Consider the following 27473-nt stretch of genomic DNA (forward strand, 5'->3'; position numbering starts at 1 on the left):
CACACACACACACACACACACCATTCCTAATCCACAATATACCCTCCAGATAATATTCTGCCCCAATCCTCCTTGACACAAGATTCAAGTGCAACACCATCACAGCTTAGCCAACTTCACAGCAGAGAGCAGATATTTTAGGCCGTCTCAGGAACAGTTGGATAAATAATTCTAGACAGCTGTGTCCAGTCCAACGAAGGCCAAAGTAACGCTGCTATGGAGATCTCAGACGTGTATAAAACATTCCTAGACAGGCCAGTAATTAAATAGTCAAGAGAAAAGTTGCTTCTGTTGCTGTTCTACAACATTACAACAACATAGAATCATAGGGTTGGAAGGGGCCTACAGGACCATCGAGTCCAACCCCCTGCTCATTTCAGGAAGCCTGATTCCCAGGCAGTCTCCCATCCAAGTACTAACCAGGGCTGACCCTGCTTAGCTTCTCCACAGAAGTCTGAAAAACAGAGATTAAACACAGGGCTGCTGCCTCTGTTTACATAGGCCTAATGCTCACTCAGGTGGTCAACCTGTATTTATTTTATTTCTTTACAGGTCAACCCTGTGGTCTTTGGGACTGCAGTGGCAGCAAAGAAAGAAAAATCTTAGCAAAAAGATGCTGTTCTACTACCGCTGCTAAAGGTGAGAGCCAGCCCTGAAAAACTGTTGGAGACTTTCTCCTCCTGCTAGAGAAATCCAGTGAAATGCCTGCCCCCATTTCTCTGCCCACAAACAGGACAGAGAGTTTTGAGAGGCCATTTGCGCACAGCAAGGCATGTTGGAGAAATCTACAGTTGATTCAACTGAGTTCAGCTTTCCACGAATCCGACCTGTGGGTTCCACAGCAGGCCGGCTTTTCCTGTGTCGTGTGGATTCTGTGGACTTACAGACTGGTTTTTTACTTGGGGGTGGATTTGTGCAAATGCACATTTGCACACTTGCGCTAATACACTTTAGCACTAATGCACATTTGCACAAGTGAAACGAAATTCTTGTACATTCCTAAAAAAAAAAAGCTGACTCTGTCAATAAGCAGACGACAGAACGAAAGATGCCTGACAGACCGTGAAACACAGATGGATTTTTAAAAAAATGTGTCTCAGTGGGATCTTTGCCTGGCTCCTCTTGGAGCTCTCCAAAGCCCTGTTTACCAACTCTGCCAGGAACAAGGTGATGTCCATGTTCCTTTTCCACAGGTTGTATTCCTGCTCTGCTCTTCCGGCCCCGCCCGCAAACTCTGCCCAATGGTATAGCCATCTCAGGGCAAAAATTCTGGGCTCTGCAGCTCAGGAAGTCCCCAAATGAATGCCCAGAGTGGCAGGTGATGGAGACAGATGACAAAGAAAGGGGAGGCAGGCTCCGGTGCTCGAAAAAGCAAAATTGTGCTCTAAACGTTTCGGAATATCTCCTTCAGGAGCTGGTTCAAGGTGTTCAGTCTCTTGTTCTAAAATGAACAGTAATTCTTTCCTCTGGATGCTTGCACACAGCACTCCTAAAGCCTATCGCTCTCACTGCATCATGGGACCACCAGGAGTGAACAATGCTCACCACAGCATCCTTCCTTCTTATTGAGATAGATAGATAGATAGATAGATAGATAGATAGATAGATAGATAGATAGATTAGACTCAGGGTGTGGCCAGCCAGCCATGCACAAGGTTACGGATGCTCATTTTATTATTTTTAACTTTTAAAAAGATGTGATCCTTTTCTACCACAGGCATCACTGGACGACCGTCCTCTCACAACCATCCCAAACCTCAGGGCAACAGAAGCAAACTCCATTTTATTCCTGTCATCACAATGGTGCTATGGTTTTGTTAAGTTTAAAATGTGAAATTGCACAAACTCAGAGTATTTTTCTTTCTTTTTTTTAAGTCAGGATCGGCAAACAGGGTTTCTTTTCTTTTTCTTTTTGCTCTAACCTATCAGGAATGTAGAAGTAGTTGTAGAATATGGAATGGGGGCGGGGGGAGAAATGTCCATTGTGTGTTTCAGGACTGAAGGAATTCAGCGTGGCCATCTAAAGGTGTCATCAAAGTGTCTTTGCTGTGGTTCTCTGGCAGTCTTCGCCAACCTGGTGCCCTCCAGATGTCTTGGACTACAGGTCCCATCATTCCTGACCATTGGCCATGCTGGCTGGAGCTGATGGGAGATGAAGTCCAAAATACCTGGAGGGCACTAGGTTGCTGGAAGGCTGGTCTAAAATTACCTAGTTGTAGCACTCTCTGTCTGGAACAGCATCCTTTATAAAAATGTGTGGTGGGAAAGATTCACATGCACTGCTACTACCAAGAAGGATGCAATTCCTCGCTCATGGCCAGGCAAAACAACTTGAGCCTTGGGATCAGCTTTGGAGGCCCTAATCTCTGGTTCATCTCTGCTCCTGTCCAGCAACAGGAGGCAGCACTATCACTGTGGATTTCCTCTCTCATTTTCTGCTTTTAGACCCTGGGTAGACAACATGGTGCTCTCCAGATGTAGAATCATAGAATAGTAGGGTTAGAAGGGGCATACAAGACCATTGAGTCCGACCCCCTGCTCAATGCAGGAATCCAAGTCATGTTTTGGACCACAACTCCCATCAGGCTATCACCATGGTCAAGGATTATGGGAGTTGTAGTATAAAACATTTGGAAGGAACTGGGTTGCTAACCTCAGTTTTAGGCTGCTTTCTGAAAGCATCTTTTCTTATTATCTCAACAGGTTCTTAATATCTGAGCTTACTGCTGTTTGTGCATGGTGTCTCTGCCGTTTTTCAGGTCCACTAATCGGTTTTATGGGTAGCTGTTTTTTTACGGATATGTTATGGTTTTTTAAGACTCTTCCCTATTGTTAGAATTTCCTTGTGCTCTTCTTCTGTTGAAGCAAAAACAACCACAAGTCAATTTGCAACAATAAGGAAAAACAACAGAGAGTCTCGGGGCACCTTAAAGACTAACAGATTCATTATTTGGTAGTCTGAGAAAGCTTATACCATAATAAATTTGTTAGTCTTTAAGGTGCCACAGGATTCTTTGTTTTTCCTTATTGTTGTGACTTTGATTTTGACAAGCCCCTTTCACGTGTACTCTTGGAAAAGCCGGATACCAATAAATACATTGTAAGGGGCGCTCCCCTACACTCCTGCTGACAGAGGGACATGTCTTGGGTGGTGGGAAGAAAATCCTGGATCTGGATCTAATGGCTTTGGTCAAGGGATTTCATGTAAATTGCACCCAGAATAACAGCTATGTTTTATTTTCTGAGAAGACCTTAAAAACGCCATTCACCCTGTCCGCTTTGCTTTCCCTTCCTATGTTAAAGCATGGGGAGGCATGAAGACGAGAGGTAAGGGTCACACGGCCGTGAGGTAACTTGGGAAATGAGACATTCTGACAACATCAACAGCCAGTGTGTTTGTACAGGAATCACTACATCCCCTGTCAATAAGCCAGGTGCCTTCGGCTAGTAAATAAATATTGCGGGTTCTGCTTCCTAAACAAAGCCTCGCACTTTGGCAAACAATCACCTGCCCCCCACCCCAAAGCAGCACTGAATTGCTCGATTTATGGCCTGCCACACTGAGCATTTCTCTTTTGATAGCATTCTTCAATATATCTATCTATAGCAATATCTATATATTCCCCAAATGCTTCCCTCCTGTTACGGAGCAGTAAAATAAGATTAATGAATGCTTCCCTGCCAGTTCTGTGGAGCAATAACCAGAATTATTCAGACACCCTCAGTCGATTTTCTTTGTATGCTTTGCCCTCTGAAAGTGGTTTGTTTTTTGGGTGAGATGGGGGGGTGGTCCGTTTTCTGAATTGTGAGGGAATTTGCGCTACAGTAACACTCCGACTCGAGTGTTGTTTATACAGTTGCCTCCTTCTGGGAAAATGAATTGGCGTTATGTCGTTGTTGATTGCCTCCATTTGAGGTGATTTGGGGCAGGATTTAATTACTCTCATTTAACTGCAGGTGCTGAGCACCTCAGAGACAAACGGAGGGGTAGCTGGACCTGCCAACGTTTCACAAATGAAAATGAGAGGCCAGCTTTGTAATACTCTAATTCTCACACCAAAGAGGGCTGCCATTCCACAGGGCTTCACTGAATCAATTATCTTTTCATTTCTTTATGGCATTTCTACCCTGCCCTTCGGGGAAGGTGTTACAGATAGGCCTGGCTGGGCACCTGCCAAGGGCCCCCTGGGGTTGTTTCTCCTCTTCGCCGCTGCACGTTCACCTGCCTCTCGCTCTGGCCCAGACAAAGATGGCGATGAGAAGGAGGAGAAGGAGGTGCCACTGCCGCCTCGCTCCCCAGCTCCCTACCTGCCAAGCCCGCAAGGGATAACAAGGATGCGACAGAGGGTGGGGAGCAAGAGCAGCTGGGGACAACGGTGGCGAGAAGACCGGCTCGCTGAGGGAGAGGCCCGCTGAGGGTGACTTGCCCAAGAGCCGCCAGAAACCTGGGGCCGGCACTGTTCCCCTTGCAGTTGCATCACAGATGTCCTTCATGCAGGAATGCCTGCTCCTCAAGGCCTGATCAGCAAGGTGGCGCTGAACTTTCCACGTTTTCATTTGCTCGGTAATACAGGGAACCATTTCAGGAAGGACTTTGGCTCTTGGATGGGGATTTTCCAGTTCTGTGCACAGAAGAACAGAGTCACAACAAGTCCCCCTGGATCGAGACCTCTCAGGAGCCACCGAGGCTCAAATGGGGAACCCTCAGCTCTCTGTGCAGCTGCCCTGTGCAGTGAGACCCCAGAGTGTCTTCCAGGGCACGGGTTGGCCAAGGAAGATCAAGATCTACTGGTGCAGCTGTGGGTGATTTAGGGAGCAGTCCTATGCATGTTTAGACAGAAGAAAGTCCTACAGCGCCCAGCGTCAATGTCAGTTAGCCAGGGTGCGCCTGTGCGCCTGTGTTTGTAATAAGATGAGTATTAATTGGTGTGTGTGTCTGTGTGTGTGTGAGATAATATGAGTATTAATCGGTGCATGCGTGCATGTAATAATATGAGTATTCATTGGTGTGTGCATGTGCGTGTAATAAGAGTATTAATTGTGTGTGTGTGATAATATGAGTATTAATCACTGTGCGTGTGCGTGTAACAATGTGAGCATTGATTGGTGTGTGTGTGTGTGATAATATGAGTATTAATTGGGGTGTGGGTGTGTGTGATAATATGAGTATTAATGGGTGGGCGGGTGTGATAATATGAGTATTAATCGGTGTGTGCGTGCATGTAATAATATTGGTGTGTGCGTGTGCGTGTAATAATATGAGTATTAATTGGTGGGTGGGTGTGATAATATGAGTATTAATGGGTGGGTGTAATAATATGAGTATTAACTGGTGTGTGTAGGTGTGTGTGTGATAATATGAGTATTAATTGGTGCGTAGGAACTTGGATATTGATTTGTACTTGGATACATGATTCCCCCCCTTTTTTAATCAACACAACAGCCCTGTGAGGTAGGTTAGTAGGTTGCCAGTGATTATCATGGCTGAGCAGGGATCTGAACGCAGGTTTTCCTGATCCTATTCCGACGTTCTACCCACTACACAACACTTGCCCTCTGTTCTTTGCTACGACAATGATAACGGTGTACTCTTGTGCTCGGGCCATGCTCACCGACAGCTTGTTCAGGCTACTACAGCGTTTCCCAAACTGTGGGCCGACCCACTTTCAGGAGGGTCCCAGTGCTTCAGGCTGCCCGATGCCTCTTTGCTTGTCTGCCCTGTGGCACAGCTGCACCAGAAACACTGCATAGGCAGCAGGGGTTGGTGGGAGAGCAAGGCTAATATTTTTAATAATAATAACATTTTTTTAAAAAACTGGGAACAAAGAGGGGAAGGGAATAAGAGAGGGACGCTGTCCTAGGAGGAAGTGAAGGTTAAAGCAGCAGGAGGGAGGGATGAAGGAAACTGGTAGATGGGGACAGGGTACAAGTTAAGGGTGAAAGGGTGAAAATTATAAAATAAAAAGTCTACTCTACTTAGAGCCTCTAGATCAGCAAATTCTGCCTGATACAGGGAGGCTGAGTAATGATACCTCCAGAGCCAATGTCTGCACTTCACTTGAGGAAAGATGAACTGTGGAACTCCCTGCTACAAGGAAATAGCTGTGGCAAAGAATTTAGGCCTTTGCAAAGAGAGATTAAGTATCAGTATAATTCTATCCGTTATTGCCACCTGATCATGCCAAACTCTGCCTACTTCTGCAGCCGTTTATTGACTGGCTTCGACCCTGCACTACCATTTTATGACTGGTGGGCCTCAGCCATTTTCATCTCTCTCAAGAGGGCCCTGGTGAGAGAAGATCTTGCACCTCCTTGATCAGTTTGGGCTGAATCACACACCCTTGCCTATCACACGATTCCTGTGACATGCTGATTAACGTGTGAATGAACACACAACCGCTGCCACTAATCAGCTGCCACAAATAAAGGGCCTGTTTTAAATTAAAAAAAAAAACATGCAAAAGTAGTTGGTTCATACTAGGATGATTTCTGGTTTGTTCTCTGAAGCACGTCTGGGTGTTTTTTAATGCTCCCCCCCTTAACAAATCTATTTTTGGTTTAAGATATAAATTGAGTTTGTTGTTCTGTTTCATTCGCTGTTCGCCTGCCTTGGAGAGACAGAGAGAGGCTTAACAGTGCAATCCTATATGGAGGTTTATTCAGAAGTATGTCCTACTGAGTTCAATGGGACTTACTCCCAGATAATTATGCATAGGCTTGCAGGCTAAAGGTGCAATCCTGTGTATGTCTGGACAGAAAAAAAGTCCTGCAACTCCCAGCATGCCCCAGCCAGGCACGCTAAGGCTGCAGGTGGTTCAACACCCCTACTGTAGACCATGACTGGGTTCGTACAACATGCTAACCCACACGCAGTGGTTAAGTGTGGGTTGTTGTTGAACCGCAGGTTGTTTGTTGGACCATGGGTTAGTGTGTTGTCTGAACTCAGGACATTTTCTGCAGGGTGGTTTATTAACTATGCAGTGTGGCTTAGTTTTCTCAAACAAGCCACCTCGAAAACCCATGGTTCGCTGTAGGGTTGTTCAAGGTGGTTAACAAGCCACACTGTGCAGTTAACAAGCCACTCTGAGGTGGCTAACAAGCCACGTCGTAGGTTCGGACAACACACTAACCCACAGTTCAACAAACAACCCACTGTTTCAACAACTACCCATACTCAATAGTTAGCGGGTTGTGTGAACAGACTGGGTTTGCACGATTGTGGCTGGGAAAAAAGCCACAGTGGGCTGTTGTAGGGTTCATAGAATCTGAGTAGCTTGTCACCCACAGCAACAAGCCATCCTGGCTGGCTCTGCATGACATGACAAACCGCACTGCTGAGGGTAATTATGCCCCCCCCCCCCCGCAGCACATGATAAGCCACCGAGCCCTATTAACCACCCTGAGATTGTGCGAACTGGGCCAGTATTGGCTAGACAAACCAATGATCAGACATGGTATGGGAAAAGGGATGTAGCTCAGTGACAGTAGAGCATATGCATTGCATATCTTCAACTAGCGAGTGGCTATGATCCCAAACAGGACAAAACAATATACATTTTTTAAAAAATTAAGCAGATCCTATATTGCAAGGATGTTTCACCCTTTTAAGAGTAAGCGCGATCGTCGCAGAACGCAGGCATGTAAGAACTGGGTCCAATGTAACATCATCCCCCACCAAAGAATACACCCGTAATCACACATTGTTCCAGAATGCAAAATCTACAGGGGGGTTTACTGACAAGATCAGCAGTGTACCTGCCCACTCCTTGCCTTGGATCTTTTCTACAAACCCACAGGGTTTTTGGAAGATGTCATACACAGCTCTTTTCTTTTTTTTTTCCTGTGGAGGAAAAAAAAACATTGCAACAAAAGTAAGTCAAAGCTAATAAAACATAGCAAGCTGGCTTTAAAGGAGAGAGAGAGAGAAAGAGCGCTAAGACTGCAAACCTGCTGCCCTTAAATCCCATCAAAGTCCATATAGGGTGGCCGCTTCTGCATTGCCAAACGAGAGGAAATGCATCACCAAAACAGAGAGCACAGATTTGCATCAAATCTGCCTCTGCTGATTTATATGCATAGATGCAAATTTGAAAATAATTGCTAGAATTCAAATAGAAATGCAACATATCCCAGCATCGGGGGGGGGGGTGTGACTTGCGTGCCTTGCTCAGTCCGCTGTCCAAATGGTGTTGATGGGCAACTTCAAGGTCCAGCTCCCTGACTTCCTAGGGTTCTTTATCTTGGACTGGGCAGCCCTTCAAATAGAGAACTCAGTGGATGCTGGTTGCTCCAGTGTCAATGGGATGGTGAATCCACTCCGGTTTCAGCCAGAACCAGTCAGAACTCTAATGGGGCTGTCCAAGTGTAGCACCTTGGACAGCCCCTTTAGAGTTCTGACTGGTTTTGGCTGAAACCTGGAGCGGATTCACTGCCCCACTGTTATCAGAGCCACCAGCCTCCACTGGAGTACTGTCCTCTGACAACCATCCAAATTGGCTCCTCCACATTTCTTTGTGTCTCTCTAAGCATAACTAAAGGCTAAAGGTGATTTGGTGAACACACTCTCATCCCAGGGATAAGGATGCTTAGCTCAACAGAAAAGGAAGAGAGGTGATATTGCTCCAATGTCTCCAAGGGTTCTTCATACAAAAAGATAGTTATTTCACTAGCCTGCACCATTTAGGGTGGCCACTTACACACTCTGTGAAGGTTTGAGGCCTACAGAAGTAAAGAGAAAAACGATTAGGACTGAAGTTTTCTGTTGGGAGGGCATATCCCTGAGAGGAGTAGTTTCATTCCCCAGTTAAGTTTCAGTTTCATTTCCCCAGTTAAGTTTCATTTCTTCAGCGTTGAAACAGTACTTTTGGTTTTGAGGGAGGAGGGTATATAAAGAAAGGGAGAGAGTGAATAAGAGCAGCATCAGGAAGACCAGAGCTTGAAGAAGGAGGAGGAGGAAGCAGACTGGAAAAGTCTAAGTACAGCTAGAGTAAAGGAACTTGTGTTTGCAACTTTTATTTTCTCTTAATTTTATTTATTTATTACATTTATATCCCACTTCTTAAGTTTTTCCTTCTTAAGGAACACAAGGCAGCGTACATAATCCTCCTCTCCATTTGATCCTAACAACAACAACCCTGTGAGGTCGGTTGGGCTGAGAGTCTGTAACTGGCCCAAAGGCACCCAGTTAGCTACCATGGCCAAGTGGGGACTAGAACCCAGATCTCCCAGCTCCCAGTCCAACACTCTAGCCACTACACCACACTGGCTCTGGTACCTTTAATGCCTTTTGTATCACTCAGCTCTATTGTGTAAATACCTTTAGTTGTAATTTGTTTGCTTTAAATCTACCAGTAAACTGTTGTGGTTAAACGCTGTGTCTAGAGTGTTAGTCACCCCATGTCTACAGCCTAAACCCCACATTCCTGGAAAGGGACTCTCAGGGAAACAAAAGATCCTTAAGGAGTTGTTCAGGGGGTCCAGGTCATAAGGGGAACCTTGACACAAACATCGCCAAAAAAGAGCACCACAAAAAAAGGACAAAACAGGACACAGATTTGCATAATGTTGCCATACACTAATTCCTATGTATAAGATGCACTGTTAGAAATAATGGCTATAGTTTAAACAGAAATACGATACATCTCACCATCGTGGGGAAGACTGTGACCAGGTGACCTGTGTGCTATTGACCAGTTGCTGACTATGGATGGGCAACTTCAAGGCCCTGGGATCTCCCTCCTTCCGGTTCTTAATCTTGGACTGAACAACCCGTCAAATACAGGATGCCTTCAAAGACAGGACTGTCCTCTGACAGCCTTTCAAATAGAGGATCGCCCTCTGTAAAGTAGGACACTTTGGGCAGTATCCAACGGTGACATTCTGCAAACTCAAATAATGCTAGCGGAGCTCTACTGAATCTTTCCATTGGGCAAACAATTGCCCATTACATTTATGCAACTCAATGTGCAAGCCATTGCACAACCGGTTGCACAACAGGTTGCACTACAGGTTGCACAACGGGTGCAAGCAGCAGCGTAACCGGTTGCACAAGTGGAATGGGCAACGAGTTGCACAAGAGTTACGCACAACTGGTTTCACCATGTGTTGCACAAGCCTAATGCAAAACCGCTTCCACAACCATGTTTGTGCAAATGTAACTTTACTTGGATTCTTCTCTTGTGCACAGTTCAGAACTTAGTTTCCGCTAGCACAACATCATTTGCGCTAGTGGAAGGACACAGTTGGATACTGCCCTCGGCCACCCCAAATCCGTAGGATTTAAGTGGAGATAATAGTGCAGGTGAATGAACATCATTTGGGGCTCAACCCTTCTCTTTTACAAGCCCTGTTGATATTAATGGGAGAATCGCAGTCCCCTCCCATTCATTCCTAGCGGAGCAGGACCAGTCCAACTATAGAGAAAACCAACTAGAGAGGAACAACTAAGCAACTGCCTCGGCTGCCTGCCTCACCTTTGTAAATATCTAGGAGAGATCCGCTGCATGCATTTCTGCAGAAGACGCACACATAGGCAGCTAAGCCGTTGGGTGGCTGCTGGGTGAGTTTCCCGCTATTCCCAGGGAAACGATCAAGATCCGTCTGATCTCCACTGGTTGCTCAGAGCATCCTCAGAGTCGGAAAAGATAGGAATAAAGAAGTGATGGAAAATGAGAAAATGCTGCTCAGGCTGACCTTTGATATTTTAATATGCTATTTCTATTCTTCTCATCAGTAGACAATAACCACACACAGGGTGGGGAAAGGCAATTTTCATCATTTGCCCAGTGTGGCAAAGTTTCTTAGGCAGGCTCTGCGGTGGGACTTGCGTATCCCCCATCATTTTTGTCCACCTGTCTTCCTAAGCATCACTCCCTCTAATCGCAATCTCAGTGCCGACAGCACTGAAAGCGAAACGGGGGGGGACTTGAGAAACAAAGGGGGAAGCGTCGGCATACTTTGGAGTTTGCCAAGGTTTGCAGAAGGTTTTTTTTAAACCCTTTAAAAAAATTTCCAAAGGGGGCAGCCCCCCCCAACACACACACACACATGCACAGATACAAAGTCCCAGGAACACGTGAACAGCCCGTGCGCCGTGCGAAACATTAAGTGTGAAACAATTAAAACGCTTGATGGAGCGCATCTGCTCTATTACCTCAAAGGACCAGGCTGAACAGTGGAAGGCATGCTACAGAGGGCACCTCTCAAGCTGTGCAGGGGGGCAGGATTGGGGAGTGCAGGATTCCTTCAGAAACCCACACATCTTCTGCTTTCCTCCAAGTCAGAGACAGAGAGTAGAGCTGTGCACAAATAGCCTCTCAAAATTCTCCAGCCTATTTGTGGACAATTTCACTGAATCTCTCCTAGGGAAGGAGAAATTCTCCAGCAGTTCCTCACAGATAGGGTTCACTATTGGCAGGGGTTGTAGCACAGCGTCTTTCTTTCTTTTTCTCCTCAGGGTTATTGGTTTATCGCACTGCTTCTGTAAGTGGTGACAGCATCAACTATGTTGAAGCTTCTGCTTTTGGGAGGCAGAATTTTGAATCCCTTTCGGTGGTCTTTTTGAGCTTGCCTCATCCCTGCGTTGTGTTTTCTCTCGCGGTTACACATCTCTCCACTGCTCTGCAGCCTCCCAGGCCACCTGCACTCCCTGAACTGAAAAAGCCCCATGGAAGGAATCGCCTCACGATGTCTTCTTCACAATGGCATTAACAGATGTGTGGGAAGCCGAGGAGGCTACAGGCTGCCACAGAGATGACCGTACAGCGACAGACGTGACACTCATGCGCGCTCTTCAGCCACCTCATAAGGAAAGTAACCCAAACCCAGCCCTCGGGAATTTCTCTGAAATTTCTCCTCTGAATTTCTTTTTGAAAGCAGTTTCTTTTGTATGAATGAGAATGGCCAAAAAAAAGGTGGGGGAAATTTTCGGCATGGCGCTGACAGAGAGTATTGTCAGCAGGAGGCACAGACCCAGCAGAAAAAGCAAGCCTCTTAAGTTCAAATGGTGAGTGGCTACACCTTAAAGCGGGGATGGGGAAGCTCAGGCTAGGGGTCAAATCTGGCCCTTCTAGGGCCCCGGTCCAGCCCCATGGGGTTCCGCAGAAGGCCACGCTCGTTCCTCTGGTCCCACCCCTTTCTGCCAACCACCAATCATTTGGTGGTCTCCTGCCTTTTGTGCAGTTTTTTCCTCATTTCTAAAAGGTGGAGGTCCATCTCCCAAGGCTTGGTTACTCACAGTAAGAGCTTTAAGTTACAATATCCTGGTGGGTTTTTTTCTATTTTTGGCCTCACCCCCTTTGCCTGAGCTCCGCCCACCTTGGGGAATGTGGCTCCTCCAAAATGGAATTTGCTCCTCAGGCTAAAAGAGGTTTCCCACCCCTGCCTTAAAGGGACAGTGACTCTCAATTGATCCAAACATTCATTTATTGTCAGTCCCTACGTGTCTGCTTTCTACCTGCCAAAAATGTGCAGCACCCAAATGATTGGGGGATCAGAAGGAAAAGGTAGGGAATCCCTTACTGAAATTCACAGGCTTCACCCTTTGATTCAAGCCACACTTAGGCAAATGACACACACACGCACACTCCATAGCTGTCTAAAAAAGAGTAGGTCCGAGGGGCATCACAAAAGGGAGCCAGGACCCCTCTGGCTTCCATGAAATGTGAGCACTGAACATGTAGCATCATTCTCTCCTGTCTCAGAGGGCAGGGCTGGAACCAGTGGGTAGAAAAAGCAGAGAAGTAGATTGCAGCTAAACATTAGGAGGAACTTCCTAATGGTAAGAGCCCTTCAACAGTGGGACACAGACTGCCTCAGAAGGTGGCGGGATTCTCCTTCACTGGAGGGATTTAAGCAGAGGCTGGACAGTCATCTGTCAGGGATGCTGTAGTTGCATCCTGCACTGAGCTGGGGGTTGGACTAGATGACCTGTGGGATCCCTTCCAGTGGAGGCTGGTGGCTTCGATTTTGGTGGGGCCATGATCCATTCTGGGTTTCAGTCAGAACTAGTCAGATCTCTAAAGGAGCTATATCCAAGGTGCTGAACTTATTTTGGGGATAGGTTGAGCACCTTGGTTAGCTCCTGTCAAGTTCTGGCTGGTTCTGACTTAAACCCAGAGTAGATTGACAGCTCCACCAAAATCAGAAACACCAGCATCCACTGGTCCCTCCCAACTTGATAATTCTACACTGGATAATTCTAATGTTCTGAAACAAAAACACACACACAATAAAATGTACCCGAAAGCTATCTTACAACCTACTGGCCATAATGTGGGTTGACAGCTGTCCAACTGCTGCTTTAAAGGTGAATATCATAAGGAGATGTAGAATGTAATAATAAAGAGCACTTTAAAAAAAGACTTCAGGGTTTGGATCCAAGATCTGTCTTCTGTTGACAGGACAGCTCCACTCATGGAAGCTGCCTCTGTCCAATTTTCAGGGAACCCCCCTCCCCACACACCCCATAGCTCACCCCATTCAGCAGGGGGGCTCTGATGCTCTGTGTAGCATTTTCAGGGGGCTGGAGAGACTGCCGTGGCGGGGAGGAGACAGAGGAGTCACCTTCTGCCAGCCCAGTTGCACGTGCCTAAATCAGGATCTGACCCCTGAGGCCAGAAAAAAAATAATCCTGTAATCAGTTCGACAGCACCGGCATGGATAGCTGCTTTCAGTCGGCTTGAAAATCTATCAAAGGAGTGATCAATTATTCAGGCAGAGCAGGCTTAGCCCGTTATAAATAGCAGATTCTCAAGGAGATTAGAGAATGACTAAAAGCCTCCATGTTATTCTGGGATCCAATAAAAAATATTTTGCTATTAGACCGGAATGAGTGTGAAAATTATCTACATCTGCTAGCGACACAAGAATAGGTGAAGATAATGGAAGGGATATCTCAGAGATCTTTCCCTGACTTGTCAGTAGCTTTGACTCATTTCTTATCTAGTGTCAAGGTGGGTGGGGGACATTTCGGGCAGAAGGAATGTATGGATTTTGTTAAATCCGTTCCTTCTATGCTTCGCAGATTGTCAGGCGCCATTCATTCCGTCGTCCGCTCATTGACGGAATTGGATTTTTTTAAAAAAATGGAATTTCATTCTACTTGCACTAATGCGTATTAGCAGCTTTCAGTCAGGTGGAAAATCTACCAAAGGCGTGACCAAATATTCAGGTGGTGCATTAGCACAAACTACAATAGCAGTTTGGTGCTAATGTGCATTTCTGCAAATGCGCACTTGTCTTAATGCACATTAGTTAATCTGCATTCGCACTAATGCAGATTAACACAAATCCCCCCCCCCCCATGAATAACTAATTTGCAAGTCTGTGGAATACACATGACTTGGAAAAAGCTGGTCTGCTGTGGAATCCATTCATTGGATTCATAGAAATCCACTTATTTGAATCCATTGCGGATTTCTCTGATATCCCTACTGGGCATGTTTCCAGTGCTGCCAATGTGCCAGCTCTAAATATGGTGCACTAGCAGGATTGTCTTCTAGCACAATGGGAAACTAGCACTTGTTAGCTTGACCCAGGAAAATAGCCAAAACTACCACTTAGGGAACAGGACAAGTCAATGGAGCTCCTTTCCAAGAGCTCCACTGATGTGTCCCATTCTGGAAGCAGTAGTTTCTGCTAGTTTCCAGTTGCACTAGCCAGCACAGGTGCCCCAGTGTGCTACTGGACATTCTTGCTAGCGCAGCATTGCATGCTGCCCATTGCGTTTCATACCAACCACAAGTTTTGGTTTCATAAGGCAATGCAACACGGGGGCAAGCACCCCGCCCATCCCAATTCCTGGGCCCCCGTGGATGTTTGAGGAAAAGGCACTCTTCACATAGAAATTATAACTGAATCAAGAACTGGAAATTTAATATAATATGGCTACAGTCCTAAGCATGCTAACTTGAAGGTTACCGCCATCAAAATGGACTTGGAGAAGGATTGTGTCAAGTTGGGAAAGGTGCAGGAAAGGGCAACCAAAATGATCGAGGGGCTGCAACGACTCCCCTATGAGGAAAGGTGATGGGTTTGGGGTTGTTGTTTTTTAGTTTAGAAAAAAAAGACGAGTAAAAGGAGCGTGATAGAGGTGTACAAAAAGATGCATGGTGTGGAGGAAGTGGATAGGGAGATGTTTTTCTCCCTCTCTCATAATACCATAACCATGTTGGGTCATCCTGTGAAGCTGATTGGTGGGAGATTCAGGACAGATAAGAGGAAGTACTTCTTCGCACAGCATATGGTTAAACCATGGAACTCCCTTCCACAGGATGTAGTGATGACCAGCAATTTGGATGGCTTTAGAAGGAGATTGGACAAATTCATGGAGGATAAAGCTATCAATAGCTACTAGTCCTGATGGCTCTATGCTACCTCCAGTATTGGAGGCAGTATGCCTAGGTTCACCAGTTGCTGGGATACATGGGTGGGAGGGTGCTGTTGCACTCATGTCCTGCTTATGGGTTTCCCATGGGCAGCTGTTTGGCCACTGTGTGAACAGAATGCTGGACTAGATGGACCCTTGGTCTGATCCAGCAGGGCTCTTCTTCACACAGCACATAGTTAAACCATGGAATTTGCTCCCACAAGCTGTACTTAGGGCTACCAATTTGGATGGTTTTAAAAGGGAGTTAGACAAATTCATGGAGGAGAAGGCTATCAATGGCTACTAGTTTGGTAAGGATGATGGGGTTGGTGTCCAACAAAAGTCTGGGGACCCTAGGTTGGGAAAGACTAAACAATTGTGCCTGATTTAAACTGTGTCTGTCAAGCTAGTGTGGTGTAGTGGTTAGAGTGCTGGACTGGGACTTGGGACGTCCAGGTTCTAGTCCCCACCCCCAGCCATGAAGCTCACTGGGTGACTTTGGACCAGTCCCTTACTCTCAGCCTAACCTACCTCACAGGGTTGTTGTGAGGATAAGATGGAGTGGAGGAGGATCATGTGAGCTGCCTTGGGTCCCTTGCAAGAGGGAAAAAGGCAGGATGTAAGTGTAATGAATAAAATGTAATAAATAAATAAGATGCCAGACATGTTCTTAGGACATTTGCCAAGCATCACAATCTGTGGGGTCCATCTAACCCAGCATTGCCTACTCTATGTAGCAGAAGCTCACCAAGCATTCAGCAACAATCTGTGTCTTCAAAGGGAAACACATCGAGAAAAAGCCGAGAAAATTACCCTCCAAAAAAATGGTTCTAAAAAGGCTAAATTATCTTTAGCCTTTAGTTACACTTGGAGAGACACAAAGAAATGATCTGAAGAGAACCAGAGAAACCAGAGGGGGAGAGGACTAGAAGGAGAAGCTGCTTTACCTGGGCTGCCTTCAGGTGTGTGCTTGTCATGCCCCACCCACCTACAGACTACATATTTGGCTAAAGCGCCTTTTTTTAGCTAGAAGATCAAGGCTAGTGAGGGAAGTTGAAGAGTCTATCAGACTTGGACTGGGGTGATTATCTGGTCTTGGGTTGACACTGTAATTGTGTTCTTAGTTTGCAATAGTTTGTATTGTGTTTATCTCATCTCTTAGGAAAAGGTATTCCTTTTCAACTTTAACTCTTTTTTAACCTTTTTTTAAAGTTTTTTGTTGCTTTTCTTTTTATTCTCCTTTTTTTAATGCACACTGGAGTGAATTCAGAGTGATCAGGTTAAAAAGGTAAAGGTGTCCCCAGCCAGTCGTGTCCGACTCTAGGGTGCGGTGCTCATCTCCATTTCTAAGCCGAAGAGCCAGCGCTGTCCGAAGATGCTTCCGTGGTCATGTGGCCAGCACGACTGAACACCGAGGTGCACGGAACGCTGTTACCTTTCCTGCCGAAGCAGTACCTATTTATCTGTTTGCACCATAGTACTAACCAGGGCCCAGAAAGGCCAAAAGAGATTTAAAGAACCTCTCCCTGCCTCTGCACAGAGGTCAGTTTTGGAATACTGTCTCCCAGCAGAATCTGAGGAAATATCTACTGAAGATAACCCAATTAAGGACCAATTTAGCCCTGGATTAGAAGGTGAGCATGGCGAATTGGGGGAGAAGCTGAAACAGGTGGACAATGAATCAGAGTTAATTAGGGCATCCCAGACAAAGGATTCCTTGGGTAAGTCTGATTTCTGTATCTCCATATACAATTGGCCACTGAAACAGGCAGCTGGCTCATGGCAAAAAGGTACAAAGGTACTATCAGAGTTACTAACTATAGTTGGGACATTATGGAAGGGCAAAGGGGGGCTGACTTGCTCATGTTTGTACCCCTTGGGGTGTAGGAAAACAAGAGGAATTGACCTTCGCCTTCTTGGGAGTGTTGCCAAGGTTTTTGGAATGTACTCTCCCTTTTTAAGAGTAACAATGTGTCCTTTAAGTAGGGTAAGCACACACTAGCACAGAGACCTAAATTCACCTATTCATACCAAGAAGTGGTTCAACAAAAGAAGGTCATTAGTCACTCCCTAAATTGGAACACTAGGGTCCATTCCCCCAATGAGACTCCGCATAACTGGATAAACTCCGAGGAAGCTATGCCTCTGTGTCTGTCTTATCCAAATAACATTCCCATCACATGACATAGATGGAGGGAGTGGTTCTGAGTGTTGGGTATCTCCCTCACTTACTACTCATAATACTATCATTTCCCCTAGGAATTATGTTCGGGGCACTCAAGCCAACTATAACTGGGACAGAAATCCATATGAGCTAAACAAGAGTTCAAACAATTCTTCAAACTTGAGAGATGGTCACTGTTTTAGGAAAAACATGGGGAAATCCCAATTTATTCTCCCCAAAGCCCAGCACCACTCCTGGGAATGTCCCTGACTGGATGGGTTGGATTCATATTCCCCCCCTTTCTATTTTACCATGGAACATAGCTGGGTGGCAGAACAAGTTAGTAGATCAAGAGTTTAACCAATTTCTTTCACTTTATGATGTTCTTTGTTTCCAAGAAACTTGGTTAATGGAAACCTCAACCCTTTTGCTGCAGGGGTTTAGTTATTTTCTGCTTCCTGTGCCAAAACCCCATCACAAAGAAAATGCTGGGGAGGCCTGGCTACACAGTTCTCTCCATGAAGCTTGATGTTGAGGCTGAGGTAATTCATCAGTCTAAAAGTAATTTTATTTTATCACTATTGGTAAAAGGTAAGTGGAGGTGTGAGCTGGACACCTTAATTTGCCTTAATATATATTTTCCACCTGATAAATCCTCACTGAACTCAAAGATTCTATGGGAAGATTTGGCAGAGGTACTGAACCTCCATGAAGCACAGTTTCCTGACGTGAGTATAGTGGTTTGTGGTGACATTAATGCTCATGTTGGTCCAGGACCCAACAAAAATGGAAATGCTTTCGGTCTAGATTGTAGTGCTGTCTTTCCATATGATCGCTTTTCACATGATAAAATAATCAGTGAAGAAGGTCGGAGACTAGTTGAACTTATGTCCTGCTTCCAGCTGATATGCCTTCATGGCAGTTTGCAGGATAAGTCTAATGGATATTTTACATTTCTTAATAGTAGGTCAGATAGTGTTATTGATTACATCTTTTGCTCACCAAATTTATTGTCCTATACGGCAAGCTATAACATTATAGACTGACCAGAAAGTGACAATTTACCTATACTTTGATCCATCTTTATACAAGCTCCCCAACTGCACCCCCCCCTCCCATGGACAGAACAGAGGGAATGATCATAGGTGGGAAACATTTAAGATGGTCTTCTTCTGTTAGCCGGTCTGTTCAGGATCATTTACTCTCCAAAACATTGTCGAAGGACATGTCGATCCTATAGATGGCAGCCTGATTATAGCCAATGACTTAAGGCCACTCTTAACAAGAACAGTCCATCAACCTGGATTGGGCTCTCATAAAGTTGGGTGGTAATGACATAGAATGCAGACAAGCTAAAGAGAACCTGTCTCGTTTAACTTGGAGGGTAAGGCAGCTAAAGTTAGAAGTAGATTTGGAAGCATTGGCTTCCTGTCGGTTAGCTTACAAGAACCTTCTTAGAAAGAAAAAAAGTTTATGATGGTTCAATGGAAGGAGTTGGGTTTTGCAGCCATGGAAAGGAATGACAGAAAGTTTGGGGACTTGATTACTACAATAGATAAAGGGGCACATCCCATGTTAGAGTCATGTATTTCAGCTAATAGTTGATATACTTATTTTAGTAACATTTTTGGAAATGATATAAGTACTGGCAGAAATGGTTCAAATTCCTTCCAGGCCTTGGCAGCACACCCAGAATGGCCCCCAGTCACGGAACAAGAAGTGAGCAAACTTATCCATGCCTTAGCAGCATGCAAAGCACCTGGGGAGGATATGATCCCACCAGAGGTTTTTAAGAGTAATCCTGAATGGTGGGCACCTGTGTTAGCAAAATTATTCTCTCATATTAATACCACGGGAATCTTCCCTGAAGGGTGGAAGTTGAGTTAATATTTCCAATTCACAAGAGAAGAGATAAATCTAAACCTCAGAACTATCGGCCAATTAGTTTACTAGATGTTGGCTCTAAGATCTACAGCCATTTCCTCCTCCAGAACTTGTCAGACTGAGATGATGAAAATAATATTTTACACCAGGAACAAGCTGGGTTTAGGAAAGGCCATAGCACTGTGGACCAGATCTTTGTTTTGGAGCAATCCTATGGCCGCTAGTCAGCAGCTAGATGGCCATAGGATACGTCGGTTTCTGGGAACCGACCTTGGAGCCCGCTCTCCGAGGTCAGTTCCCTGAGAACCAACCTCCCACACCCGCGCACTGCCTCGCAGGCAGCTTGGAATGGGCCCCCGCTCTGCGTTCAGAAGAGGAGCATGGAGTGGTGAAAATGGAGCATTTGGGGTGGCGTTCTGGGGCAGGGAAGGTGGAAATAGCAGTACGACACATCCTATGTGTCATCCAGCAGCTGCTTCCCCTGCTCCGCCTTCCCGTAGCTAGACAGCCGAAATCAGCTGTCTAGCCGTAAATGCAGGGCAGCTGAAGCACGGAGGGGATGATGGGAGAGGTAGAGGATATCTCACATTATTTACCGTACTGTCATTTATATCAAAACCCCAGTGAGAGATTCCTGGGACAGATTTTGGCATCCTTACCAGAGAAAAGTATCTATGCGAAGATGTGGTGGTTACTGTCAGACTGCGACGCTTCTGTTACATGCAAAACAGCTCTGTTTGCGAAGGCTGCAAGATATATTCGTGCAAGCACTCTGCGTGATCTTGCAGTGGACTGTGCAGGTGATTCATTAACCTGATTCTGTTTATCTTCTGTTATTCTATGATATTTTAAATTAGGTTGCTTGTAATGGCTATTAGTCAAATACAATAAAATGTTCAGACTCGGACACAAAGAAACGTGGAGGAACCAATCTGGATGGCTTTAAAAGGGGACTGGACAAATTCCTGGAGAGAAGGCTATCAATGGCTACTAGTCCTGATGGCTATATACTACCTCCAGTATCACAGGCAGTATGTCTGTGTACATCAGTTGCTGGGGAACATGGGCAGGAGGGTGCTGCTGCGCTTGTGTCCTACTTGTGGGTTCCTGATTGACAGCTGGTTGGCCACTGTGTGAACAGAATGCTGGACTATATGGTCTGGAGTGCTGGGCAGAAAACAACAGAATGACATTTAATAGGGATAGTCTCTGGACAGTTAATGCACACGTGTCAGAGTTTCAAACTTTTGTGTAAATCCCTATAGAAAGTCACAGTGACAGATGTGATAAGACGGAATAGCAAGTGGGCTAAGCAGTCAGATGGAGATCATTAGCCGGTGTGATGAGTCACAGCTCTTGAGTGATTAAGAGGTAACAGCTGACAAGGATCATACATAAATTATATGTGGTTTGGTTAGCACACCATAATATTTTCAGATAGGTCTATACATTTGGGTGTTATTTGCAGAGGTAGGGGGAAATTGTAAGAAATTGGCTACTAGTCCTGATGGCTCTGTGCTACCTCCAGTATCAGAGGCAGTGAGCCTATGTACACCAGTTGCTGGGGAACATGGGCAGGAGGGTGCTGTTGCACTCATGTCTTGCTTGTGGGTTTCCCGTGGGCAGCTGGTTGGCTGCTGTGTGAACGGAATGCTGGACTAGATGGACCTTTGGTCTGATCCAGCAGGGCTCTTCTGATGTTCTTCAGAGGTGCAGACGTAAGCAGCTAAGCTACTGGTTGGTTGCTGGGTGAGGTTCCCCTCATACCCTGGGAAATTGTCAAGACAGAGGACTGCCCTCTGTAAAGTAGGATGCAGGGAGATCCTAGCAGCATTGTCCATCAAAACAGTCAGCAGTAAGACTGTGGTAAGACACACAGCTACCTGAGGGACTGAAAACGGGACCAAGGAGTCCTTGGACCCCCTATCCCATCCCCCCAAAACAAATACAAAACCTGGACTAGGAGATCTGCAAAGAACATCCAGAGGGTTAGTCTGCTGCAGAAAAAACAACCATAAGTCTTGTTCAGCCAGCAACACCTGCTGAAATTCCCCCTTCTACACAATTGTTAAATCTTCAGGAACCCTCTCCTCATTTCCATCTGCCCCCTACTTTGAAGACTAAACAGATTTATTACAGCACACGTTTTTGTGGACCTGAGTCCAGTTTATGAGGGTTATCTCCAGTGGGCAAAAATATAAACACATGGGTTTAGAGGGGGGAAACCATAACCAGCGGGGTCAACGGGCAAGAAATGCCAGAATGACAACTTGTGACAATTCCATTAAAGCTTAAATGTATACAAAATAAACAAAGCATCCATTCACAGCAGCAGCCATTGGTAATAACGCAATCATCCTAGAATGATTAAGTTAACACCTATGGGGGACAAGAAACCATTGTCTTTATTCATGCCCATACAGACATAATCAAACGTCCTGACAAATTGTAATTCAGTGGTATAAAATGCTCCTCACCCAGCAACAATCAGCATCTTCAAAGGGAGACACACACTTTGGCCACAGAAAGTTACTGACAAGAAAAATTGGTTCTGGATATTTAGAAAAGAACAGGGAAACTGACTCATAGAAATAAGGAACAGAATACAGATTAGCTTCATGGGGCCGTTGCAATCAGCACTGTGGCATGAGCCAACCTCAAGATGGTTTGGGGGCCCAATCCCATGCATGTCTACTGAGAAGTAAGTCCCTCTGAGTTCAGTGGACCTTCAGCTATTGGACGGTATAAAAATGAAATAAACAAACTTATTTCCCAGGTATGTTACAGCCACAGACTGCAGTCCTATATCAATTTACCAGGGAGTAAGCTCCATTGAACTCAGTGGGACTTACTTCTGATTAGACATGCCTAGGATTGCACTGTTTGTCTTGGTCATCTCTGTTCAGGGAAGCAATGAGCCACACAGGTTCTGAACCTATGCCAAGCACTGCAACAAAACCAAGACTGCAATGGAAACATCAGGTGTGAGAGATGGTTAGATCGAAGTGCCATTGGCACATGGTACTGTCTCAAAAGCTAGTAATGGGATGCCAATGCCAAGAGGTGAAGCCCAACAATGCAACCTGGCCATGAGACCAAGACACCACTTTGGAAAGCTGTAAGCCATAAGACGGGGCAGGGCTGGCCCAAGACATTTTGCTGCCAGAGGCAAAGAACAAGATGGTGCCCGCTCCCATTCCATGGTCAAAAGCCAACCAGACTGGCAGATGAATCTGTCTTCAACACCGACGCTGGGACAGCATCCTCCACTGCACCTGGAGACATCAAGCTGACTAACGCAGGGGGTGCAGAGCAGGCCTTGTGGCACACAGGTCTCTCTCCTCCAACACACCTTGCTGCCACCTCCCAGCATCTGCTACCTGAGGGGGCTGCTTCACTCTCAAAAGCTAGTAATGGGATGCCAATGCCAAGAGGTGAAGCCCAACAATGCAACCTGGCCATGAGACTGCTTCACTCTGCCTAATGGTAGGGCCGGCCCTGATATGAGACATCCTCCTAATCGTATTCAATGATGAACACCACCCAACTGTAGGGAGAGGATTAATGCCTTGCCACACCCAGAGCATTCTCAGTAGGGTCCTTTCTACCCCGTTCCCTAATGACGTTTATCTCCCCTTCAGCCCATGGCTTCAGAGACACTTTGTAAGGGATTCTGGGCACAGCTTGATTTCATGGGGAAAGTGATGGAGAGAATGTCTATTGGCATAAAATCAACCGAAATTCATTCTTCCTCCCAACAAGTCTTGGGGGGAGGGGGGCAGTTGACTTGAATGGACAGCTGTCTAGCAGGGTGGAGGAGGAAAGGCAAGCATCTTTCCATTGATGGTTTTGACGCCGTTGTTGTCAATGGCCACATTCTTGGCAGGAGCAAGAAGGGTTGGATCGACCCTGGCCTTTGTTAAGCCAGCCCATTCAGCTTGTCTATAAAGCAATCGAACACATGACCCGTTTGTTTGGGTTGTCGTTTTTTAACACCTTCCAGCCGGGCACCGTAAATAAAGTCCGGCTAAAGGTGTCCGCACACATCCCGCTGACCCAACAATAACATGACGCTACTGGGCTTTTTCCTGCCCCAAAGCCAAATGCTACCGTGATTCCACCGCAGAGATAACAAAGGGCAAATCTTTCTCCAGTTTGCCTGCTCAAACAGCAACACAGCTGTAATTTGCTGCAGCTTGGGTTTTGCAAGGCTAGGACAAAGTAACTCGAGCCACAAGTGCGGAAGGCAAAAAGAAAGACAAAACAAGGAGGGGGGAAGGGGGGGACCACCTGGTTCCCCCCTCCCCCCCCCCGCCGCCTAATTCCTTCCCTCCTATGAAGGAAGGGGTGCTGGAAGACAGATCTTGACCTCGAACCTCTCCCCCAACAGCCCCAAATACGAGCACAACGGTTTCTTCCAGACCAGCCCCAACGCAAAAACAGGCGCGACGCGACTCCCTTTTGTTCGTGGGAAGCGGTTGCTCGGCTCCACGGCTGCCTGTGCATGGCAATCCTGGGATATTGAACAGAGGGAGTGTGTGTGTGTGTGTGTGTGTGTGTGCGCGCGTGTGCGTGTGTACCTGAGGGGCTGGTTGAGAGCTGCCAAGCGCCCTTCTCCGTCTAAAGTGCTGATGCCGGGGTTTAAAGTGCTGATGCAAAGATCTGGAGAGCAACAGCCCCCTCTCTCACACACGTACACACACAAAACCATCCACTGATAGGGGAAGAAAAAACGAAAGAAGCCCCATGGCAGCCTTCTCCAAACTGGCGAGCCCTCCAGATGGGTTGGACTGCATGTCCCATCGTCCCCTGGCTGGGGATTCTGGGAGGTGTCGTCCAAGACATCTGGAAGGGGAGCAGCTTAGGGAAAGCTGGCCCTAAATACTTACTTCTCCCCAGCCCATCAGTTTTCCATTCCGTCTCTTCCACTGCCCCGTAGCGTCTCAATGGCTTCTCCGCTTCCATGCTGGCGGAGATGGAGCGCTTTAACTCCATGCTTTTTTCTTTGCTTTTTTCGCGGCTGCCTGGGCCCTGGTGCTTCTCTCTTTTACGTGCGTCCCCCCTCCTTTTAGTCCATCCCAGCCGGGAAAAAAAGGGGGGGGCAGGACTTTAGGCTCAGCCTTTTCCTTACGCCGCCGCCGGACTGGCAACCGCAGCCAGGCTCTCCCACCGCATCCCTCCGCCGAGGCTGGTACCCAACGAGGAAGGAGAGAGGGGAGGAGGAGGTGGCGGCGGAGGAAAGGGATGCAGCGCGCATGCTCAGTTTGAAGATGCTCATTAAGAGGAGCGCCGGAGGGAACGCAGGGGCGGGGGAGCGGGAGGCAGACAAACAATGGGGACAAACATGCCCTAGTCGGGAGGGAGGGTCTTGGCAGAGTATCCCCATTGGGGCGGGGGTGGGGGGGAGAGAGTGATAGGCATACAGAAATGCCACTCAGCTCTCACACAGATCTGGTCCTTGACTGACCTTTTTTGCTCCTCTGTGCTGTTGTTGGGAGAAGGAAGAAGAGACACACACACCCCAACTCCTCCCACCCACCCAACCTCTTGTTGTGTGGGTGGGTGGCCGGCCATATAAAATGGCCTTAGTTTTTATCATGAGGGGTCAAGCTAGCCTGGGAAAATAAAACAGCACATGATGCCTGCTATGCTGGAAGCTCTTCCCAATCATTCTGGATGAGGCAGGGTTTGTTGTGGTTCAGGTGGTAGTGGTGGGAAAATCACTCTGCATAAGTTCAGAGGTGCCCTGCTTTCTCATTCCCGGGATGATGGTTGTAGCACCAGTCACTGCTATTGTGAATGGCCACTGTGTTGATTTTGCAGACACTGATGCATTAATTATTGAATTGTCACAAATTGTGCATCTATCTATCATTCCGCCTTTGCTCTCAGAAGAACCCAGGGTGGCTAACAATCTCAATTTTAAAAAGACAACATTAAATCCCAATTCTAAAATCACATATAACATCACAAATCAACAACAAATATGGTAATTTGAACCAGCAGCAGAATTAGATCACTATCATCAACTTTCACCGTGCTCTGAAAGCCTGCAAAAACAATTAATTTTTAACTGATTCCAAAATGCATATAGGGTGGGGGCCAGTCAAAACTCTATGGTGGAGTCTCCAAATTCTTTGCATCAATGGGCACATTTGGAATTTTGAAAGAGTGTTGTGGGTACTGTCACAACATGGCTGCCATAGGGTGGGGGGTAGCTCGTCCATAAAACAGCTGCCATGGTGGACATGGCTGGTCATGAAATACTCATTTCCCAGAAGGCAATCTGGTGACACTAAAAGAAAAGAACCCAAGAAGCTGCATACAAGACAGAGGTAGGGGTCCCCTCTCCAAAACACAAAAACACTCTGTTGAACTGAAATAAAAATGGTAGAGGAGGGTAGCCCATTGCTTTGCATCATGGTAACCTCCCAGTTTGAAAACAACAACAATTTAAAAAATCTTAAGAAATAAAATTAACCTTGGGTGGGGCAGAGAGCCTGTTGGGTACCTAAAGAGATTTCCAAGGGCACCACATTGGAGACCCCAGCTCTGTGGGAGGGGAGTTCCATAACTGAGGAGGTGCCACCAAGAAAGCCCTGCTTCATGAAAGCCCTGCTTCATGTGTCACTGGCAACCAGTGCAGAACTTACAAGATCTATCTCACTGTCCCCAAACAACTCTGGGACAGCAGCATTCTGCACCAGCTGCAGCTTCTGGACTGTCTTCAAGGGAAGCCCTGCTTTGACTCCACTGTTTACATGTTTCCCCATTGCATTCAGTGGGCTCTTTAATGCATCAGTTGAATTATTTATGATAGTCACTGGTATTTTAGCTGTTTTAGTGGGTGGGCAGTGGATAATTATTTTAGTGGAAAATTGTTTTTGCTGTTTCAAAATTCTGTATGTTTTAATTTTGATGTAAGTCACCTTTAGTCTTTTTTTGAGAAAAATGAGAAAAGTGTCTAAGAAATTTTAATAATAATAATAATAAACCAGTCTCACACACACACACACACACCTGCCAACTGAGGATAACACTTCAATCATCTGATGAAGTGGGCTCTAGTTCATGAAAGCTGATGCCATAATAAATCTGTTAGTCTTTAAGATGCTGTTGTTTTTGCTCTTTACTTTTGAATTACAACTCCCAGCATTGCTCTTCGGCACTGAAGAGGTGGCAAGATTAATGGCATACTGTAATCCTGTGCCTGGTTGTTCAGAAGGAAGCCCTGGTGTGTTCAATGGGGTGTGTTCCCCCCCGCAACCAAGTGTGCACAGGGCTACAACCTAAAACTTGGTGGCCTGATGAAGCCCTGTCATTAACTGACAGCCAGTGTGGTGCAGTGGTTAGAGTGCTGGACTGGGACTTAGGAGATCTGAGTTCTAGTCCCCACTCGGCCATGAAGCCCACTGGGTAACTTTGGGCCTGTCACTGACACTCACCCTTACCTACTTCACAGGGCTGTTGTGAGGATAAAAGAGAGAAAGGAGGTGGATCATGTCCACCATCTTGGCCTCCTGGGAGGAGAAGGTGGGATATAAATGTAATAAATAAATATAAGGTGCCCCTTTGATTTTTTTTGTTAAGCCTTTAGATCTCTCACTTTCTCACTTAGATCACCTGTCTCAGCTCATTGTTGACTGACCTATTTGCCAATACCCTAAATGTGTAAATCCCACTAACTTTGAAGGGATTTACCAGATCCCAGATAAGTGCATATAATATTGCAGCCTGTATCAGTTGGATGAGGGATAGGCAGACTTCAGGTTTGTGGGATATACTTTATGTTGTTGTTTCTAGAATCCATCCATCCATCAATCAGACACAAATGCTGATCGGGGCAGAGCCCCCCAAGTCTGTACATGTAAGTATAATCTAAATCTGGGTTACTACTGATCAAGGACACTTACACCAGACTCTTAAACTGGACAGCAGAGCTGCGCAGAGACCAGACCATAGGTGACCAGTTAATCCCCTATTTTTACCAGTGAGGAACACTGAGGCTGAGTGAGAAGTGCTCTCAAGGACATCTAAATGTTTCCTGGGTTGGGGGCA

General features: G+C 46.2%; 1 protein-coding gene across 1 annotated transcript in view; it reads right to left on the reverse strand.

The window, feature by feature from the left end:
* BMERB1 (bMERB domain containing 1) overlaps positions 1–24410 on the reverse strand; it is a 68767-nt gene extending 44357 nt beyond the window's left edge. The window contains exon 1 of the mRNA XM_084819205.1: positions 24305–24410. Within this exon, the coding sequence (XP_084675331.1) occupies positions 24305–24410 (106 nt within the window). The remainder of the gene's footprint in view (positions 1–24304) is intronic.
* Positions 24411–27473: the final 3063 nt, after the last annotated feature.

The sequence above is a fragment of the Heloderma suspectum genome, chromosome 12, assembly GCF_057233095.1.
Source record: "Heloderma suspectum isolate Gila_16-S chromosome 12, 16-S_ref, whole genome shotgun sequence".
NCBI classification, from domain to species: Eukaryota; Metazoa; Chordata; class Lepidosauria; order Squamata; family Helodermatidae; genus Heloderma; species Heloderma suspectum.